Consider the following 15284-nt stretch of genomic DNA (forward strand, 5'->3'; position numbering starts at 1 on the left):
CATAGGGGAGGAAAAGGGAGTGAAGAGGCCTGAGTTAAATTTTAAAGCCTTGTTGCCGAAAGAAAAAAAAAAGAAAAAAAAACACCAGCAAGTTCTCGCGAGATCTCGAGAACTCTAAGGTTTTTAGCGGAGAGCAGGGCCAGTGAAGCTCAAGCAAAACAGAACAGCATTTGATGTGCCTGGCTCCAAGGCTGTACGACTAGGGGGCGACGGGACTGCCTGCGAAATCCCGCGAGGTTAAGAAACAAGAGCGCGCAGTAGCCAGGCAGAAGTTGAAGCGGCAGCGGGAGTGCGGATGTGAGAGGGAGGGCACACGTCTTACGTGCTGACGTAGCAGTCTTTCGAGTGGGTATATTAGAACGGTGGCCGCGCCGTGCGCTCCAGAGCCGCAGTTCTCCCGTGAGAGGGCCTTCGCGGTGAACCAAGCACACTCGCTCAGCAGCAGAAGACTCCGAGTTCTCGGTACTCTTCAGGGATGAGTCATGTGGCGGTGGAAAATGCGCTCGGGCTGGACCAGCAGGTGAGCTTCAAGGAGCGGACCAAGGTGGCCGCTGCATGAATCTGTCCCCTGACCTAACCTGGTTTATGGCGCAGCGCTAAGTGGAACTCTTAGTTTATATTTCCTTGGTTCCTCGGGATAGATACTTTCAGTGCCCGGGGCTTTAGAGGGACGGGGAGGCGGCGGGAGTGCCAGTGGTTGCTGTCGTTTTGGCCCGGGACCGGCCCCGGCTTGGCCCGCGGTATTGTCCCCCGGCCGAGTACAATGGCGGCTTTTGTGTGTGCGTGCGCAGGCGGGCAGGGGGGAGGGGTGCGCGCTCTCGCAGGGACGCGCACGCGCGAACCCCGGCTGATTAGTGACCCGTTTGCGGGGGGGGGGTTGTTGCGCAGCGCGACAGCGCGCGAATGAGGACCCTTTTGGCCTCGAGGGCTTCGGTCTTCACCGCTCTCGCGGCCCGGATTCCTATCCGGGAGACCCGGCGTTGTCCGGTGTTCGTGTTCGTGTGAGCGGTTGAGAATCGCTGCCCTGGAATGTGGGAGGGGGCGACGCGGGGGGGTGGCCTTCGCTCTGGTAATGGCGGCGGCCTCCTTTGTGTGGTGCTGGGTGGCTGGGCGGCGCTGTGGCCCACTGCTGGGAGAGGCCGGGCTAGCGGCCCCACGACTGGCGGGGGCCTGGAAAGGAGGATTGTACGGGCATCTAGTTCCTCCCGAGTTTCCTTCCGCAGCCTCTTTTCGCTACAGCCCAGTTTCCGCAGGGTCGTCGCAGGCTCAGCGTCGCGGCCGGGGAGGCCGCGTTTCCGGAGTGGAAAGTTTTGTGACGCAGAAAATTCAGGGAGGAGGGGGGGAAGGGGAGGGAGTAATGGGCTGCTGCGTAAGAAGTGGCGCCAGGCTCTGGAGATACAGTTGAACGCGGCGGGAAGACATCAGGGAGGTTAAGGACCTGGCGCATCTCTTAACTGCATTTTGCTTGAGATGGTCAGTGTGGCTATTTCTCCTAGGGCTGCCCTTTGTTTTTCTTGGGGTGGTGGTACCGCGGGTTATTTTTTAGTGTCTTCATGTTCGTGACGTTTGATCCAGGGACTCACCAGAGGAAAAACACCCGGGATATGACTTAGGGGGAGATAAACAGTTTTGTTTGACTTGTTGCTATATGTGGAGTAAAATTTTGGGAATGGGTCTGAAGGCTCTTTTGTCTTAATCGGAATCCCTTCTAAGGTTTTCCTGGCAGAGAGGAAGAGGTGTAATCTGGAAGAAGGGTTTAACGAGCTAGCTCTTCTTTAGGGAATACTCACCCCCCCCCCCCACACACACACACCTCCCGTTAATGAAACAGTTATATTAAATTCTCCACATTATTGCTATTTCGTATGTTGAATGGAGCATAGACAAAAATATCCTGTATCAAGGGCAATCAAGGCTAATCCCAGTTTTAACATACTCCACATAGGTGGTGTGGATTTTAAGATTGTAGGCAGAAATGAACCTTATTTGTTATAATTAATTTTATTAATATTGTTATTAATTTAACTTAAAAAATTATGCCTTCACGGTCGTTAAAGTTTAGATAGGAATTTTTCGCAAGCAAATTCACTATGGAGAAAATTGCCACAATGTAACCCTATCAATTTATAGAAGCTTTTATGCTTGCTTCTAGTTCATATTGCAATAGTATAAAATTAAAAACAAAATTTATACTGTACCAAGTACAAAAAGAAAGTCTGTATTCCTGTTGTGTTTTAAATTATCACTTTATTAACTAACTGCAGAGAGCGCTTGGCAGCGTATTTTGCCAATGGTAATTCTGGAAATGAGGTCCCTAAAGTCCTCATCTTTATAATTTATTTGAGATAGCATCTGCTGCCAGTTTTCAGTGACTCCATTGATACTTGCAGTTTGGCAGTATCATTGAGCTTTAAACAACAGGATTTATAACTGTGGTATATGACATCTCTTGTAGACACATGGCAACAGTACTGGATGACTTGGTCTTCTGTGGCTTTTCTGAAAAAAGTAATCTGTTTTTGCATTTGTAGTTTTTTCCTCCCTTGCTGCTTGTCGGTAGTTCTTGGTTAGCTATTATAAAACGTCATGAACATAGCACTACATAACCTTTTTTGTATAATGTTGAGGCTTTGAACCATTAGTGTGAAGGGATGGATAGAAGTGGAGATTCAAAGGTGGTAGAATGTTCTTTCTAGGAGCAGAGTATTTTACCCTAATTTAAAATACTAGTGTTTTATTTGGGGATAAAGGAACGAAAGAATAGTTAAATCAGAATTTGTCCTAACATTAAATTCAGACCCAGTTGGTACTGGATTGCACCAGCATCTTCCTGTGCTGCCTTATGTCTTCGAAGCAATCTTGGTCTCATTCTCACTAAGAACATTCTCATCTGCTCTGTGAACTATCTGGGGTAACTATTTGAATGCAGGACTAGTTATCTTAGTGTGTTTTAGCACTGGGGCTGCTAACTATCTAACTCTCTTCTAGTTTGCTGGCCTAGACCTGAACTCTTCAGATAATCAGACTGGAGGAAGTACAGCCAGCAGTAAGTAATACATTTTATGGACTTATTGAGTATTAGAGCTCAATATCTCAATATTTCCATGAATGTACTTAAAATTTAAGAATTTGTTCTTCAACTTTATGCATAGAATTATGTAGATTTGGTGTTATGTAGTACTTAGTGATCAATCTGAAGCATTGTGACCTTTCTGGTAATAAAAGGGTTGGTTCTTTTGAATAACAGCAGTTAATCATTAAGAAGAACCTTATAGAATACATAAATTATTCCTAGATTTTGACTATGTCTTATGAATTGTGAGCCCAGTTAGTTTGAAAGGTGGTAGGGATGTGTTCATTCCTGTTGGAATGAATTGACCAGAATTAAACTCAGTTAAGGAAACATGCATTTTCATCAGCTACTGATGATCCTTTCTCTTAAAGAACATGGGACTTACTAATAGAACAGATTATATTGAATTTGGGGGTGATGGCTAGGATTTTTTTTTAAAAAAAATTTAGTTGTAGATGGACACAATACCTTTATTTTATATATTTTTTAATGTGGTGCTGAGGATCAAACTTATTGCCTCACACATGCAAGAGGAGCACTCTACCACTGAGCCACAAATCCAGCCCGATGGCTAGGATTTTTAAATGTGATTTTTTTAAAATTTAATTTTTTAAACAGATAAAAATAGGGTACCACATGATATTTCGATAAGTATACATTGTGAACGTGAACTCTGGCAAAAGATTTTTTTTTTCTTTTATACAAAGGGGTTATTTGGGGATTGTCAGAGGTTAGTATTAATGTAATTTGCCATGCTGGGCATCTTAGGACTTGCTCTTCCTAATAGAGAGCTTTTTAAAAATATTCAGTCCAGAAGTGAAAAAGACAAATTGTAGGTGTACTAGTAATAAAGCAAGTTGTGGGCCTGGATTGTAACTCAGTGGTAGAGTGTTCGCCAACGTTTGTGATGCCCTGGATTCCATCCCCAGCACTGAAAAAAATAAAAAGAACAATAAGAAACAAAACAAGTTGACTTACCTTTACTTGGATATGCATAATTTGCTTTTGCTTTTAATCCATAATCTGGGCTGTTTTCCTCCCTGCATACAGAATAACAGTTGACTTAAAACTCAGCAAGCCCTAAATTAAAACCTCCAGTTTCTTGCTATCTTTCCTTTGCAACTTTTTCATGTATATTTAATGTATGTATTGGAACTTAATGGTACAGGAACAAAAGCTTCTTAGAGGCTAATCATGATTTATTACATAGTAGTAGTCTTTTATAACAAATTAGGTTATTTAACTACTAGTAGCTAGTTAAATGCATTTGATTTGTGGGTTTCATCTATTAGGTTTTGAGTCAAATAAAGTTCTAGTTAGGTGTGGTGGTACGTGCATGTAATCCCAGAGGCTCAGGAGGCCAAGGCAAGAGGATCCCAGTTTCAAGGCCAGCCTCAGCAACTTAGTGAGACACTGTCTCAAAATAAAAAAAATTAGTAAGAGGCTGGGGGTGTGGCTCAGTGGTTAAGTGCCTCTGAGTTCAATCCCTGCCTCCTCCCCCAAATCTTATGAAGCTATAACCCATTTAAAATAAGATTTATGTTTTTCCCTCTCGGTTTCCAGGCAAGTAGGCAGACTAGGAATCTAGAGATTTTTAGGGGGGAACAGTTTTATTAGCAGAAATTTTGGTAAAAGCTCTAATGTAAAAGTTTTTGGCATTAATTTTATATTGTTTCTTTTAGAAGGGCGCTATATTCCTCCTCATTTAAGGAACAGAGAAGCTGCTAAAGGTAAGTCCTTAACACCAACATTGTAGAGATAATTCTTCATTTAGAAATTAGTCAAAGCTAGGGAAAATGAGGCAACTTTGAAGTCTGTAAACATTGTGTTTCTAGCAGGACTTCTTCAAATATTAGGATTTAGGAGAAAAAAAAATCTCATCTAGCTGGCTGTCACGCCACATGGTACCAACTTGGGAGGCTGAGCCGGGAGGATCACAAGTTTGATGCCAGCCTGGGCAACTTAGTGTGACCCTGTTTAAAATTTTAAAAAAATAAAATAAAGGCTGGGGATATAGCTCGGAGGTAGAATGCTTGTTTGCCATACACAAGCTCCTGGGCCAGAACCCACTCCACATGAATGGAGAGAGAAGAAAAACTGCATCTAATATCAAACAGTGGAGAATTTTCCTATGCTAGACTTTCTAAGGCCAAGGGTATGGTTTTTGTGCAGTATTCTTGTGCATAATTTGTAGTAATTCACAGTATAGTTTTCATTAGAAACCAAACTGCACAGTGATAACAACCTAGTTGTCTTGCATAGGTGTCAAAATGAAGATGGCTCTGTTGTAGACTAGTTAATAGCATTGGTCACACTCCAGTGAATTGGAAATAATTTTCTGGTTTCATCTACTTAACTGCAAAGTATAATATAACATCTAATGTCTTCCCATTACATGTGTGATGTAGTGATAGATAATTAATAGATGTTTCATATTGTGGGTGCCGTGTGTTGCATACAATGGACAATAATGAAATTTAGAGGAAAACTTTAATGATCAAGAGGGAAGGAAGATATGAGATAAAGAAGGCAGGTAACTGGGATGGACCTTAATGTATATTTATTGCTTTCCCCCCTTTGTTGCAGTGATAGGAAATCAGAAACAATATCAGAGATTTTAGAATGAGAAATTGAATTCAGATCTTGATTGTTAGCAAAAGTACCTGGCTGGCTAATGGTAGAGGTGGGAGGCAGAAGGAAAAAGTAACTTAACTCATCAGTTGTCTCTGTTTAATAAGGTATCATTGAAGATAGTTAAATCCTCTGTCTTTGAACCTTCTACCTGTCATTGGTAGGGCTAATTTATACCTTTGTGAGACCCTCTTACTTGAATATTTATAGCTGTCCACACTGAGAATGGATAGGGAAGAGTTCTCTTTTTCCAAATATTTCTGATTCACATCAAGTTTATGATAGGTGAACCATCATAATATGTATACAAAGCACTGATCTTTTTACCATTGAAATTGAAAGATAATATCAAACCAAATAATCTGTCATGCTAAGAATGTTTTACATGAATACCACCTCTAAGAAACATTGAAACAATGGCAGCTATTTCATCAAACTCATTCAGACATATGAAGTGAATAGAAATTAAAATGTGATGGTTATATATTTGGCAAAACTATAGCCATTGTATTATAGGTAAAGCTGTTGGCCTTTTAGAGGTGGTATTCATTCAGAACCTTCTTAGTTTGTCAGATTAATCACTTGATTTAGTGTGTAATATTTTCTAGTGGAAAGAATTGGATTTTTTTATATTTAAAATCTCCAAAAACAGTTGTAATTCTTGATTCTCTTCTAGTGACATGATAGGAATATGTCCACAGAAAAAAGGTCAGTGGGGGGGGCTTCAAATGCAGAAAGATTACTGGGTTTGGTACATGCCTGCAATCCCAGCTACTTAGGCTGAGGCAAGAGGAACACAAGTTTGAGGCCAGCCTTGACAACTTAACATGACTTTATCCTGTCTCAAAAGGGCTGTGGTAGAGTGCCTCTGGGATTGAGTACCCCACCAACAACAAAAAAACGAAACAGAAAGATTGACAATACTTTAATATGATTCTTCTAATACAGTGTTTGTACCTTTTTTATTTTATTTATTTAAGGATTCTACGACAAAGACAGTTCAGGGTGGAGTTCCAGTAAGGATAAGGATGCGTACAGCAGTTTTGGATCTCGAAGTGATTCTAGAGGGAAGTCTAGTTTCTTCAGCGATCGTGGAAGTGGATCAAGGGGAAGGTAAGTGGTTGGTTTTTTTCTTTTGTCTTTTTTTTTTGGTCACCTTATGTGCATATGCAATAGCAATTTAGGGATTGATTTTTGATTTGGTAATTCCTCATCCCGACTGCCTATTTGGATGTTAAGCATTGTCTGTTTAATCATTGTATTTCTTAGCTATAAAAGGTCTTTAGTAAATGAACTTGTTACATAGAACTTAGATGGAAATATGAATATGCTTGCTCTTTGGCATCATAAAGTCAGTTATTTTTTGTTTCTCTAGTTTTACATATTCTAATATAATGGCCTAACCTAATTTGGTTGAGATTTTTGTGGACTCTCTATGACAATTTTTAAACACCTTATATTTTTGATTATGCAAGTGTGGTGAACTGACCCCATGTGCCTAATAGCTGTGGTTAGTCCTGTGTCCTGATTTTTCGCAAACAGGCCTAAATCCCTAAAAACATCTTAATTCAGGTAAGGATATTTTTCTACCTTTTATCCAAAATTTGTCACACAGGTGAATTGTCCTTTAAATGACATCCTATTATAACCTGGACAATTGATATTTGGTGTGCTATTTTCTTTTTTCCTACCACTAAGTATATTTGGATCCAAGAGCAGTTTAAATGAAGATGTGAGCTATGTGCCAATTTTAAACATAAAACTTGATTTTTTAATGTTGGAATGTGTGAGGCATCATTATAATCTGTATGACTTTACAAGAATAGTGATTTTAGGAAATATATATAAGCCTTGTCAAATAAGAAGCAGCAAGAAATTAGGCTGTTGACATCCTTGTAGTTGGCCATAATGAATAATATTCACCTATCTAGATAGCATTCAGGAGTAGTGGTGGAGATCTGATAATAGCTAAATGATGTGATTCTGATTAATTGCTTGTGCTATTTAGGTTTGATGATCGTGGACGGAGTGACTATGATGGCATTGGCAGCCGTGGAGACAGAAGTGGCTTTGGCAAATTTGAACGTGGTGGCAATAGTCGCTGGTGTGACAAATCAGATGAAGATGACTGGTCAAAGCCGCTCCCACCAAGTGAACGCTTGGAACAGTAAGTTTTTAAAATGTCTGCTAATTATGATGAAGCTTATTAGCTAGTGTAGTAGGTAAACTTACCAGTCTTTTGATTTTAGGGAACTCTTTTCTGGAGGTAACACTGGGATTAACTTTGAGAAATATGATGACATTCCAGTTGAGGCAACAGGCAACAACTGTCCTCCACATATTGAAAGTGTAAGTATTTTTGTTTGACCTTTTAAGACAGAGGGAATTGTAACTTTCCACGGCACATCAGAATGAGATGGGCTTCTCATATGTAGATCAGATACCTCATTGGTTTGTGAAAAGGGAGCAGATGAATTCAATGTTACTTTATTTAATTCACTAAGTAGGAAATGGGTCAAACATAAGAACCCAAAGTTTTCAATGTGGATTAAGCTTAGAGGTGATTTTTCTCAAAGTGTAACAATTTTACTGAAATCAGTGATCTAAGTCGATGGTGATTTCCATTATTATATAAAACAGAATGTCTCTAGATAATGTGTTTTTAGCTATTTAATTCTATTCCATTTCCTAACAGTTCAGTGATGTGGAGATGGGAGAAATTATCATGGGAAATATTGAGCTTACTCGTTATACTCGCCCAACTCCAGTGCAAAAGCATGCTATTCCTATTATCAAAGAGAAAAGAGACTTGATGGCTTGTGCCCAAACAGGTAAGGCCACTTGATAAGAGTGAAACATTTGTCAGGCTTTTTCTGTAAAGAGCCAAATAGTAATTTTTGTGGGTTTTTGTGGTTTTTTTTTTGTTTGTTTGTTTTTTTGTTTGGTACCCCAGGGCCTTACTTAGGCTAGGCAAGTTCTCTTCCAGTGAGCTTAAATCTACATCCTCAGCCCTTTTTATTTTTTTTGTGGTGTTGGGGATTGAACCCAGGGCCTTCTGCATGGGAGGCAAGTAGTCTACCCAACTGAGCTATATCCCCAGCCGCCTTTTGATTTTGAAACAGGGTCTTGCTCAGTTGGCCAGGCAGGCCTGGAACTCTTGAGCCTTCTGCCTCAGCCCCCTGAGTAGCTGGGATTACAGGTGTATACCACTGTGCCTGGCTTATATTTATGGGTTTTCTTTTGTGGGTCATGTGGTCATTGATGCAGCTACCCAGCTCTACTGTTTAAGTTACGAAAGAAGCCATTAGATGACATTCATTTACAAAAGTGAATAGGCTTGACCTGAATTTTGGTGACTTGAATGGAAATGCTTTCTCTTAATAGGGTCTGGAAAAACTGCGGCGTTTCTTTTGCCCATCTTGAGTCAGATCTATTCAGATGGTCCAGGAGAGGCTTTACGGGCCATGAAGGTAAATACTTATTAATCTTTTTTTCCTTGGTACCCAGGGCCTTGGCAGTACTAGGCAAGTACCTTACCCCCAGACGGGTATTACTTTATAAAATGGAAAATTGTTGTAGAATTTTGTAGCTATTGCAAGAGCTTTCTCGATGATGCTAAGATTCTATCTAGTCTACTAAGGAATGTTTTCCAAGTTTCAAAGGAAAATTATGTTGTGATGAACTTTTTAAGTGTTAGGTTTAACTTATAGATGAACTGTTTTTATTTCTTAGGAGAACGGAAGGTATGGGCGCCGCAAACAATACCCAATCTCCTTGGTATTGGCACCAACCAGAGAGCTGGCAGTACAGATTTATGAGGAAGCCCGAAAAGTATGTGCTTCAATGATTGCTTTCTCACTGATTCTAACAAAACATTTATGATCTTTTGTAAAAATCTTGACCTTGAAATAAAATTGTTTTGCTTACAGTTCTCATACCGATCAAGGGTTCGACCTTGTGTGGTTTATGGTGGTGCTGATATAGGTCAGCAGATTCGAGACTTAGAGCGTGGGTGCCACTTGTTAGTAGCTACTCCAGGACGTCTTGTGGACATGATGGAAAGAGGAAAGATTGGATTAGACTTCTGCAAGTATGTTAATTTTTAATAATGACCATTACTTTTGTGATATTGTCTAATTTAAATCTATTTTTTTTGGTGGTGGCAATTAAACCCAGGGCCCAGCACATGCCAGACAAGTGCCCTGCCACTGAGCTACAGCCCTAGCCCTCTGAATTCAAAGATTAAGAAGTGATTTATTTTAGTCCTTTTTTAAGAAAAAGTTTGTGCATCATAATTTTAATGTTGAAAAATTAGTCACCATTTTAGTAGAGGCTGAGGATGACCAGACCAACAGATATCCAAGTAGTAAAAACTAATTTGGCAGTGATCTTGGATGACATTACCTAATGGGAAGAATCTTGTGCCACATTATGCAGTGTAAGGAATTTAACTACCTTAATGTATAATTGTAATTACAGTATAGCTGTACTAAAACTGTCTTTTGACTTCTTGATAAATTGTAAACTAAATTTTCTTTTGTGACAGATACTTGGTGTTAGATGAAGCTGACCGGATGTTGGATATGGGGTTTGAACCTCAGATCCGTAGAATAGTTGAACAAGATACTATGCCTCCAAAAGGTGTCCGCCACACTATGATGTTTAGTGCTACTTTTCCTAAGGAAATACAGGTACCATATGATGTTGCAAATATTATTTATTTAGAAATTTATCTTGGTGTAGATACTTAAAAAAATGTTTTTTGTTTTATTTTTTCAGATGCTAGCTCGTGATTTCTTGGATGAGTATATCTTTTTGGCCGTAGGAAGAGTTGGCTCTACTTCTGAGAATATCACACAGAAAGTAGTCTGGGTGGAAGAACCAGACAAACGGTCATTTCTGCTTGACCTCCTAAATGCAACAGGTAAAATTATAATGAGAATCCATTTGGATTGTCTTTATTACCTTTCCTTTTGATTTATTCTATATTAAAACAGTCCATTTCAGTTGCCTCTTTGCATGTTTACTAAGTATAAAGAATTAAGCTGTTTTTAGTGACATAAACCTTGTTGTTTTTCAAATTCAGGCAAGGATTCACTGACCTTAGTGTTTGTGGAGACTAAAAAAGGTGCAGATTCTCTGGAGGATTTCTTATATCATGAAGGATATGCTTGCACCAGTATCCATGGAGACCGTTCTCAAAGAGATAGGGAAGAGGCTCTTCATCAGTTCCGCTCAGGAAAAAGCCCAATTCTAGTGGCTACGGCAGTATGTATAATACTATCATTTTCATTCAAGCTCAGCATGTTTAAATGCTTTCTTTTAAATGGGCCATATATAACAGAAGTTATTTTTCAGGTAGCAGCAAGAGGATTAGATATTTCAAATGTGAAACATGTGATCAATTTTGATTTACCAAGTGATATTGAGGAATATGTGCATCGCATAGGCCGTACAGGACGTGTAGGAAACCTTGGTAAGTGGTTCCTGGATGGTCTGATTGTTTGGACTGGGGATGTAGCTCAGTAGTAAAGTACTCCTGAGTTCATCCTTAGTAATCAAAAGAAAAAGAAAAAACCCTTGGGCCACTTTGTGGAAGACCTTTGTTTATGTACTTTTTTTGGATCTGTTCTAGGCCTTGCCACCTCATTCTTTAACGAGAGAAACATAAATATTACTAAGGATTTGTTGGATCTTCTTGTTGAAGCTAAACAAGAAGTGCCGTCTTGGTTAGAAAACATGGCTTTTGAACACCACTACAAGGGTAGCAGTCGTGGACGTTCTAAGAGGTAAGGTATCGGTGGTACATAATGAGAGGGGAGAAGTGTTTGCACTTCCCAGTGTCATTTGCTCTGGGGAGGTAATGTCCAGAGTTAACTTTTTGGTATTTAATTTTAAAAGCTCAATTTTCTTAGGCTGCCTCAATTGCATAGGTAAGACTATTAGATGTCAGTCCTTCACTGTGAAGGACTTCACAGCCACTTTGGGTGGTGAAGTGTGGCCGCCTGGGGAATCGTTTGAAAGGAAAACTCAGAAACTGTTGGAAAGTTGGAGCAGGAGTTGAGTTACTTAGAATTTTTGTTTTCATGTGAACCAACAATTTTTTCTCCCTTTGTAGCAGTAGATTCAGTGGAGGGTTTGGTGCCAGAGACTACCGACAAAGCAGCGGTGCCAGCAGTTCCAGCTTCAGCAGCAGCCGTGCGAGCAGCAGTCGCAGCGGCGGAGGCGGCCATGGTAGCAGCAGAGGATTTGGTGGAGGTAGTGTTCATTTTTAACCTGTCCTTTTTCAAAGCATCATTAAGCCCCTCGGGGGAAGTTCAACACTGTAGATTGCTTTTTGTAACTTGACTTGAGAATAGTTAAAGATTGGAAGGATTGTATCTAATGATGGATGACTTAATTAATTTTTCTCTCTTTTAAATCTCTCATTAGGTGGCTATGGAGGCTTTTACAACAGTGATGGATATGGAGGAAATTATAACTCCCAGGGGGTTGACTGGTGGGGTAACTGAGCCTACTTTGCAGTAGGTCACCCTGCCAAACAAGCTAATATGGAAACCACATGTAACTTAGCCAGACTATACCTTGTGTAGCTTCAAGAACTCGCAGTACATTACCAGCTGTGATTCTCCACTGAAATTTTTTTTTTAAGGGAGCTCAAGGTCACAAGAAGAAATGAACGGAACAATCAGCAGCCCTGTTCGGAAGGTGGTTTGAAGACTTCATTGCTGTAGTTTGGATTAACTCCCCTCCCGCCTATCCCCATCCCAAACTGCATTTATAATTTTGTGACTGAGGATCATTTGTTTGTTAATGTACTGTGCCTTTAACTTTAGACAACTTTTTATTTTGATGTCCTGTTGGCTCAGTAATGCTCAAGATATCAATTGTTTTGACAAAATAAATTTACTGAACTTGGGCTAAAATCAAACCTTGGCACACAGGTGTGATACAACTTAACAGGAATCATCGATTCATCCATAAATATTATAAGGAAAAAACTTAAGCGGTAGCCTGCATTAGGGCTTTTTGATACTTGCAGATTGGGGGAAAACAAACAACAAACGTCTTGAAGCATATCAATGGAATTAGTTTCTAATGTGGCAAACTGTATTAAGTTAAAGTTCTGATTTGCTCACTCTATCCTGGATAGGTATTTAGAACCTGATAGTCTTTAAACAAGCCATTCCAGTCATGATGAGGTGATGTATGAATACATGCATACATTCAAAGCACTGTTTTCAAAGTTAATGCAAGTAAATACAGCAATTCCTCTTTCAATGTTTAGGCAGATCATTAATTATGAGCTAGCCAAATGTGGGCATACCATTACAGGGAAAGTTTAAAGGTCTGATAACTTGAAATAGGTTTTTAGGAGAATTCATCTACTTAGACTTTTTAAATGCCTGCCATAAATGAAATTGAAATGGTAGAATGGCTGACCACAGCAATGACCAGCCCTCATTAGGGCCCTGGATGATTTTTGGTCTAATAACGCATGCTAGTGTTGATGTTTTTTGGTCAAGAGGGTATGAACAGGAAGAATTATGCAGCAGGCTTTATTTTAAATGCCGATTCACATTACTCTGTTCAAGCTGCGTTGATGTTAAACTGGCTTACTATAGACTTTGTAAAAATGGCTCCAGAAGAGTAACAAACTGAAAACTTTGAGATCACACAGGTTGGAAATATGTACATAACTGCACAAGGTGTCTGATCCTGCTCTACAGTGCAGTTTAGTCAGTTTTAGTTGCATAGGTTTCCATTGTATTTATAGTCTGTTTATGCTAAATCTGGCCAAAGATGAGCATTGTCCACCACTAAAATGCCTCTGCCACTTTGAATTCTGGGCTAATTTTTGTGGCCAGAATGCGGTGATCAAAACGCTCAATCTTTTTACAGTGGCATAGGAAGACGGCAAAAATTTCCTAAAGTGCAATAGATTTTCAAGTGTATTGTGCCTTGTTCTAAAACTTTTATTAAGTAGGTGCACTTGACAGTATTGAGGTCATTTGTTATGGTGCTATTTCAATTAGTCTAGGTTTAGGCCCTTGTACATTTTGCCCATAACTTTTTACAAAGTACTTCTTTTATTGCACATTCAGAGAATTTTATATATATGTCTTGTGTGCGTGTCCTTAAAACTTCCAATCTTATTTTGTCTCTTGGAGATTGTTGAACGCAGCTTGTCTAGGAAGGGGATGGGACTAGATTCTAAAATTTATTTGGGACCATGGGAATGATAGCTGGGAAGAAAACTATTTGCACACGACAGATTTCTAGATACTTTTTGCTGCTAGTTTTATGTAATATTTATTGAACATTTTGACAAATATTTATTTTTGTAAGCCTAAAAGTGATTCTTTGAAAGTTTAAAGAAACTTGACCAAAAGACAGTACAAAAACACTGGCACTTGAATGTTGAATGTCACCGTATGCGTGAAATTATATATTTCGGGGTAGTGTGAGCTTTTAATGTTAAGTCATATTAAACTCTTAAGTCAAATTAAGCAGACCCGGCATTGGCAGTGTAGCCATAACTTTCTGATGTTAGTAAAAACAAAATTGGCGACTTGAAATTAAATCATGCCAAGGTTTTGATACACTTGTCTTAAGATATTAATGAAACACTTCAAAACACTGATGAAGTGTCCAGATTCTCAGATGTTTGTTGTGTGAGTTTTGTTTAGTTGTGTGTATTTTTTTTTTTTCAGTGAATGTCTGGCACATTGCAATCCTCAAACATGTGGTTATCTTTGTTGTATTGGCATAATCAGTGACTTGTACATTCAGCGATAGCATTTGAGCAAGTTTTATCAGCAAGCAATATTTTCAGTTAATAAAAAAGTTTTGAAAATCATGTAAGAATGGATTTAAACTTGCTGAATGTAAAGATTGAACCTCAAGTCACTGTAGCTTTAGTAATTGCTTATTGTATTAGTTTAGATGCTAGCACTGCATGTGCTGTGCATATTCTGATTTTATTAAAATAAAAAATTGAACTGCACAGTCTCCTTTGTTGTTGTCAATTGTGGTTTATTTTTAGAGGTGAAAATAAAGTTGTGCTTTTGCCTGAAGAGTTGTAAAATGTGTTTTTGATTGTCCATTGCTGTATTTTGAGATGTCTCATAATTTACTCTCAAATCATATATGAGTTTTTGGAATAAAAGATGAAGATCATTTTCCAAATACAATGAATAGATGGAAATCTAATTGTATTGCAACTAGTTTACAAACTAGTTTATACTTGAAGCAACAATATGGGTGAGAGCCTGTTCTTTGAAGGGTGGTTGTACTGGTGTATAAGAATGGATTGGGTTGGGTTATATCTATTTAGGGCTCGAGGATGGGGGGGGGGGGGTCTGTGATAGGAGACCTACATTGTCACGCAACTGCTGCAGACAGTCATTACTATAGGTTAATGAGATGGTGTGAGCCATAACTGTAGATTTTAAACTACAGGAAACTGCTGAGTGGTGTTTTTTCCACATTGAAGACACAACACTTGGTTCTGGGTAGTTGGCCATTTTCACAGTTGTGATCTCAAAATAGCAGGCCTAAGTTTATTTTGTGGAACCCA

The 15284-nt window shown here is 39.3% G+C and overlaps 1 protein-coding gene across 3 annotated transcripts; it reads left to right on the forward strand.

Moving 5' to 3' along the window:
* The first annotated feature begins 363 nt into the window (after positions 1-363).
* On the forward strand, positions 364-14716 carry Ddx3x (DEAD-box helicase 3 X-linked). Of its 3 annotated transcripts, none has more exons than XM_046453850.2 (17): positions 364-520; positions 2989-3046; positions 4756-4803; positions 6685-6817; positions 7713-7871; positions 7954-8053; positions 8400-8535; positions 9089-9174; positions 9437-9535; positions 9634-9794; positions 10251-10395; positions 10484-10628; positions 10791-10972; positions 11063-11180; positions 11340-11493; positions 11823-11962; positions 12137-14716. In XM_046453850.2, the coding sequence occupies exons 1-17, from the start codon at positions 476-478 to the stop codon at positions 12214-12216; spliced, it is 1989 nt and encodes a 662-aa protein (XP_046309806.1). In that variant the 5' UTR covers positions 364-475; the 3' UTR covers positions 12217-14716. The 3 variants fall into 3 exon arrangements, with proteins under 3 accessions (XP_046309806.1, XP_046309807.1, XP_046309808.1); XM_046453851.2 differs by having other exon boundaries at positions 11826-11962; XM_046453852.2 differs by having other exon boundaries at positions 4759-4803.
* Positions 14717-15284: the final 568 nt, after the last annotated feature.

The sequence above is a fragment of the Marmota monax genome, unplaced genomic scaffold (genome assembly GCF_021218885.2).
Source record: "Marmota monax isolate L192 unplaced genomic scaffold, Marmota_monax_Labrador192_F-V1.1 WCK01_AAM20220418_F8-fsc00182, whole genome shotgun sequence".
Taxonomy (NCBI): Eukaryota; Metazoa; Chordata; class Mammalia; order Rodentia; family Sciuridae; genus Marmota; species Marmota monax.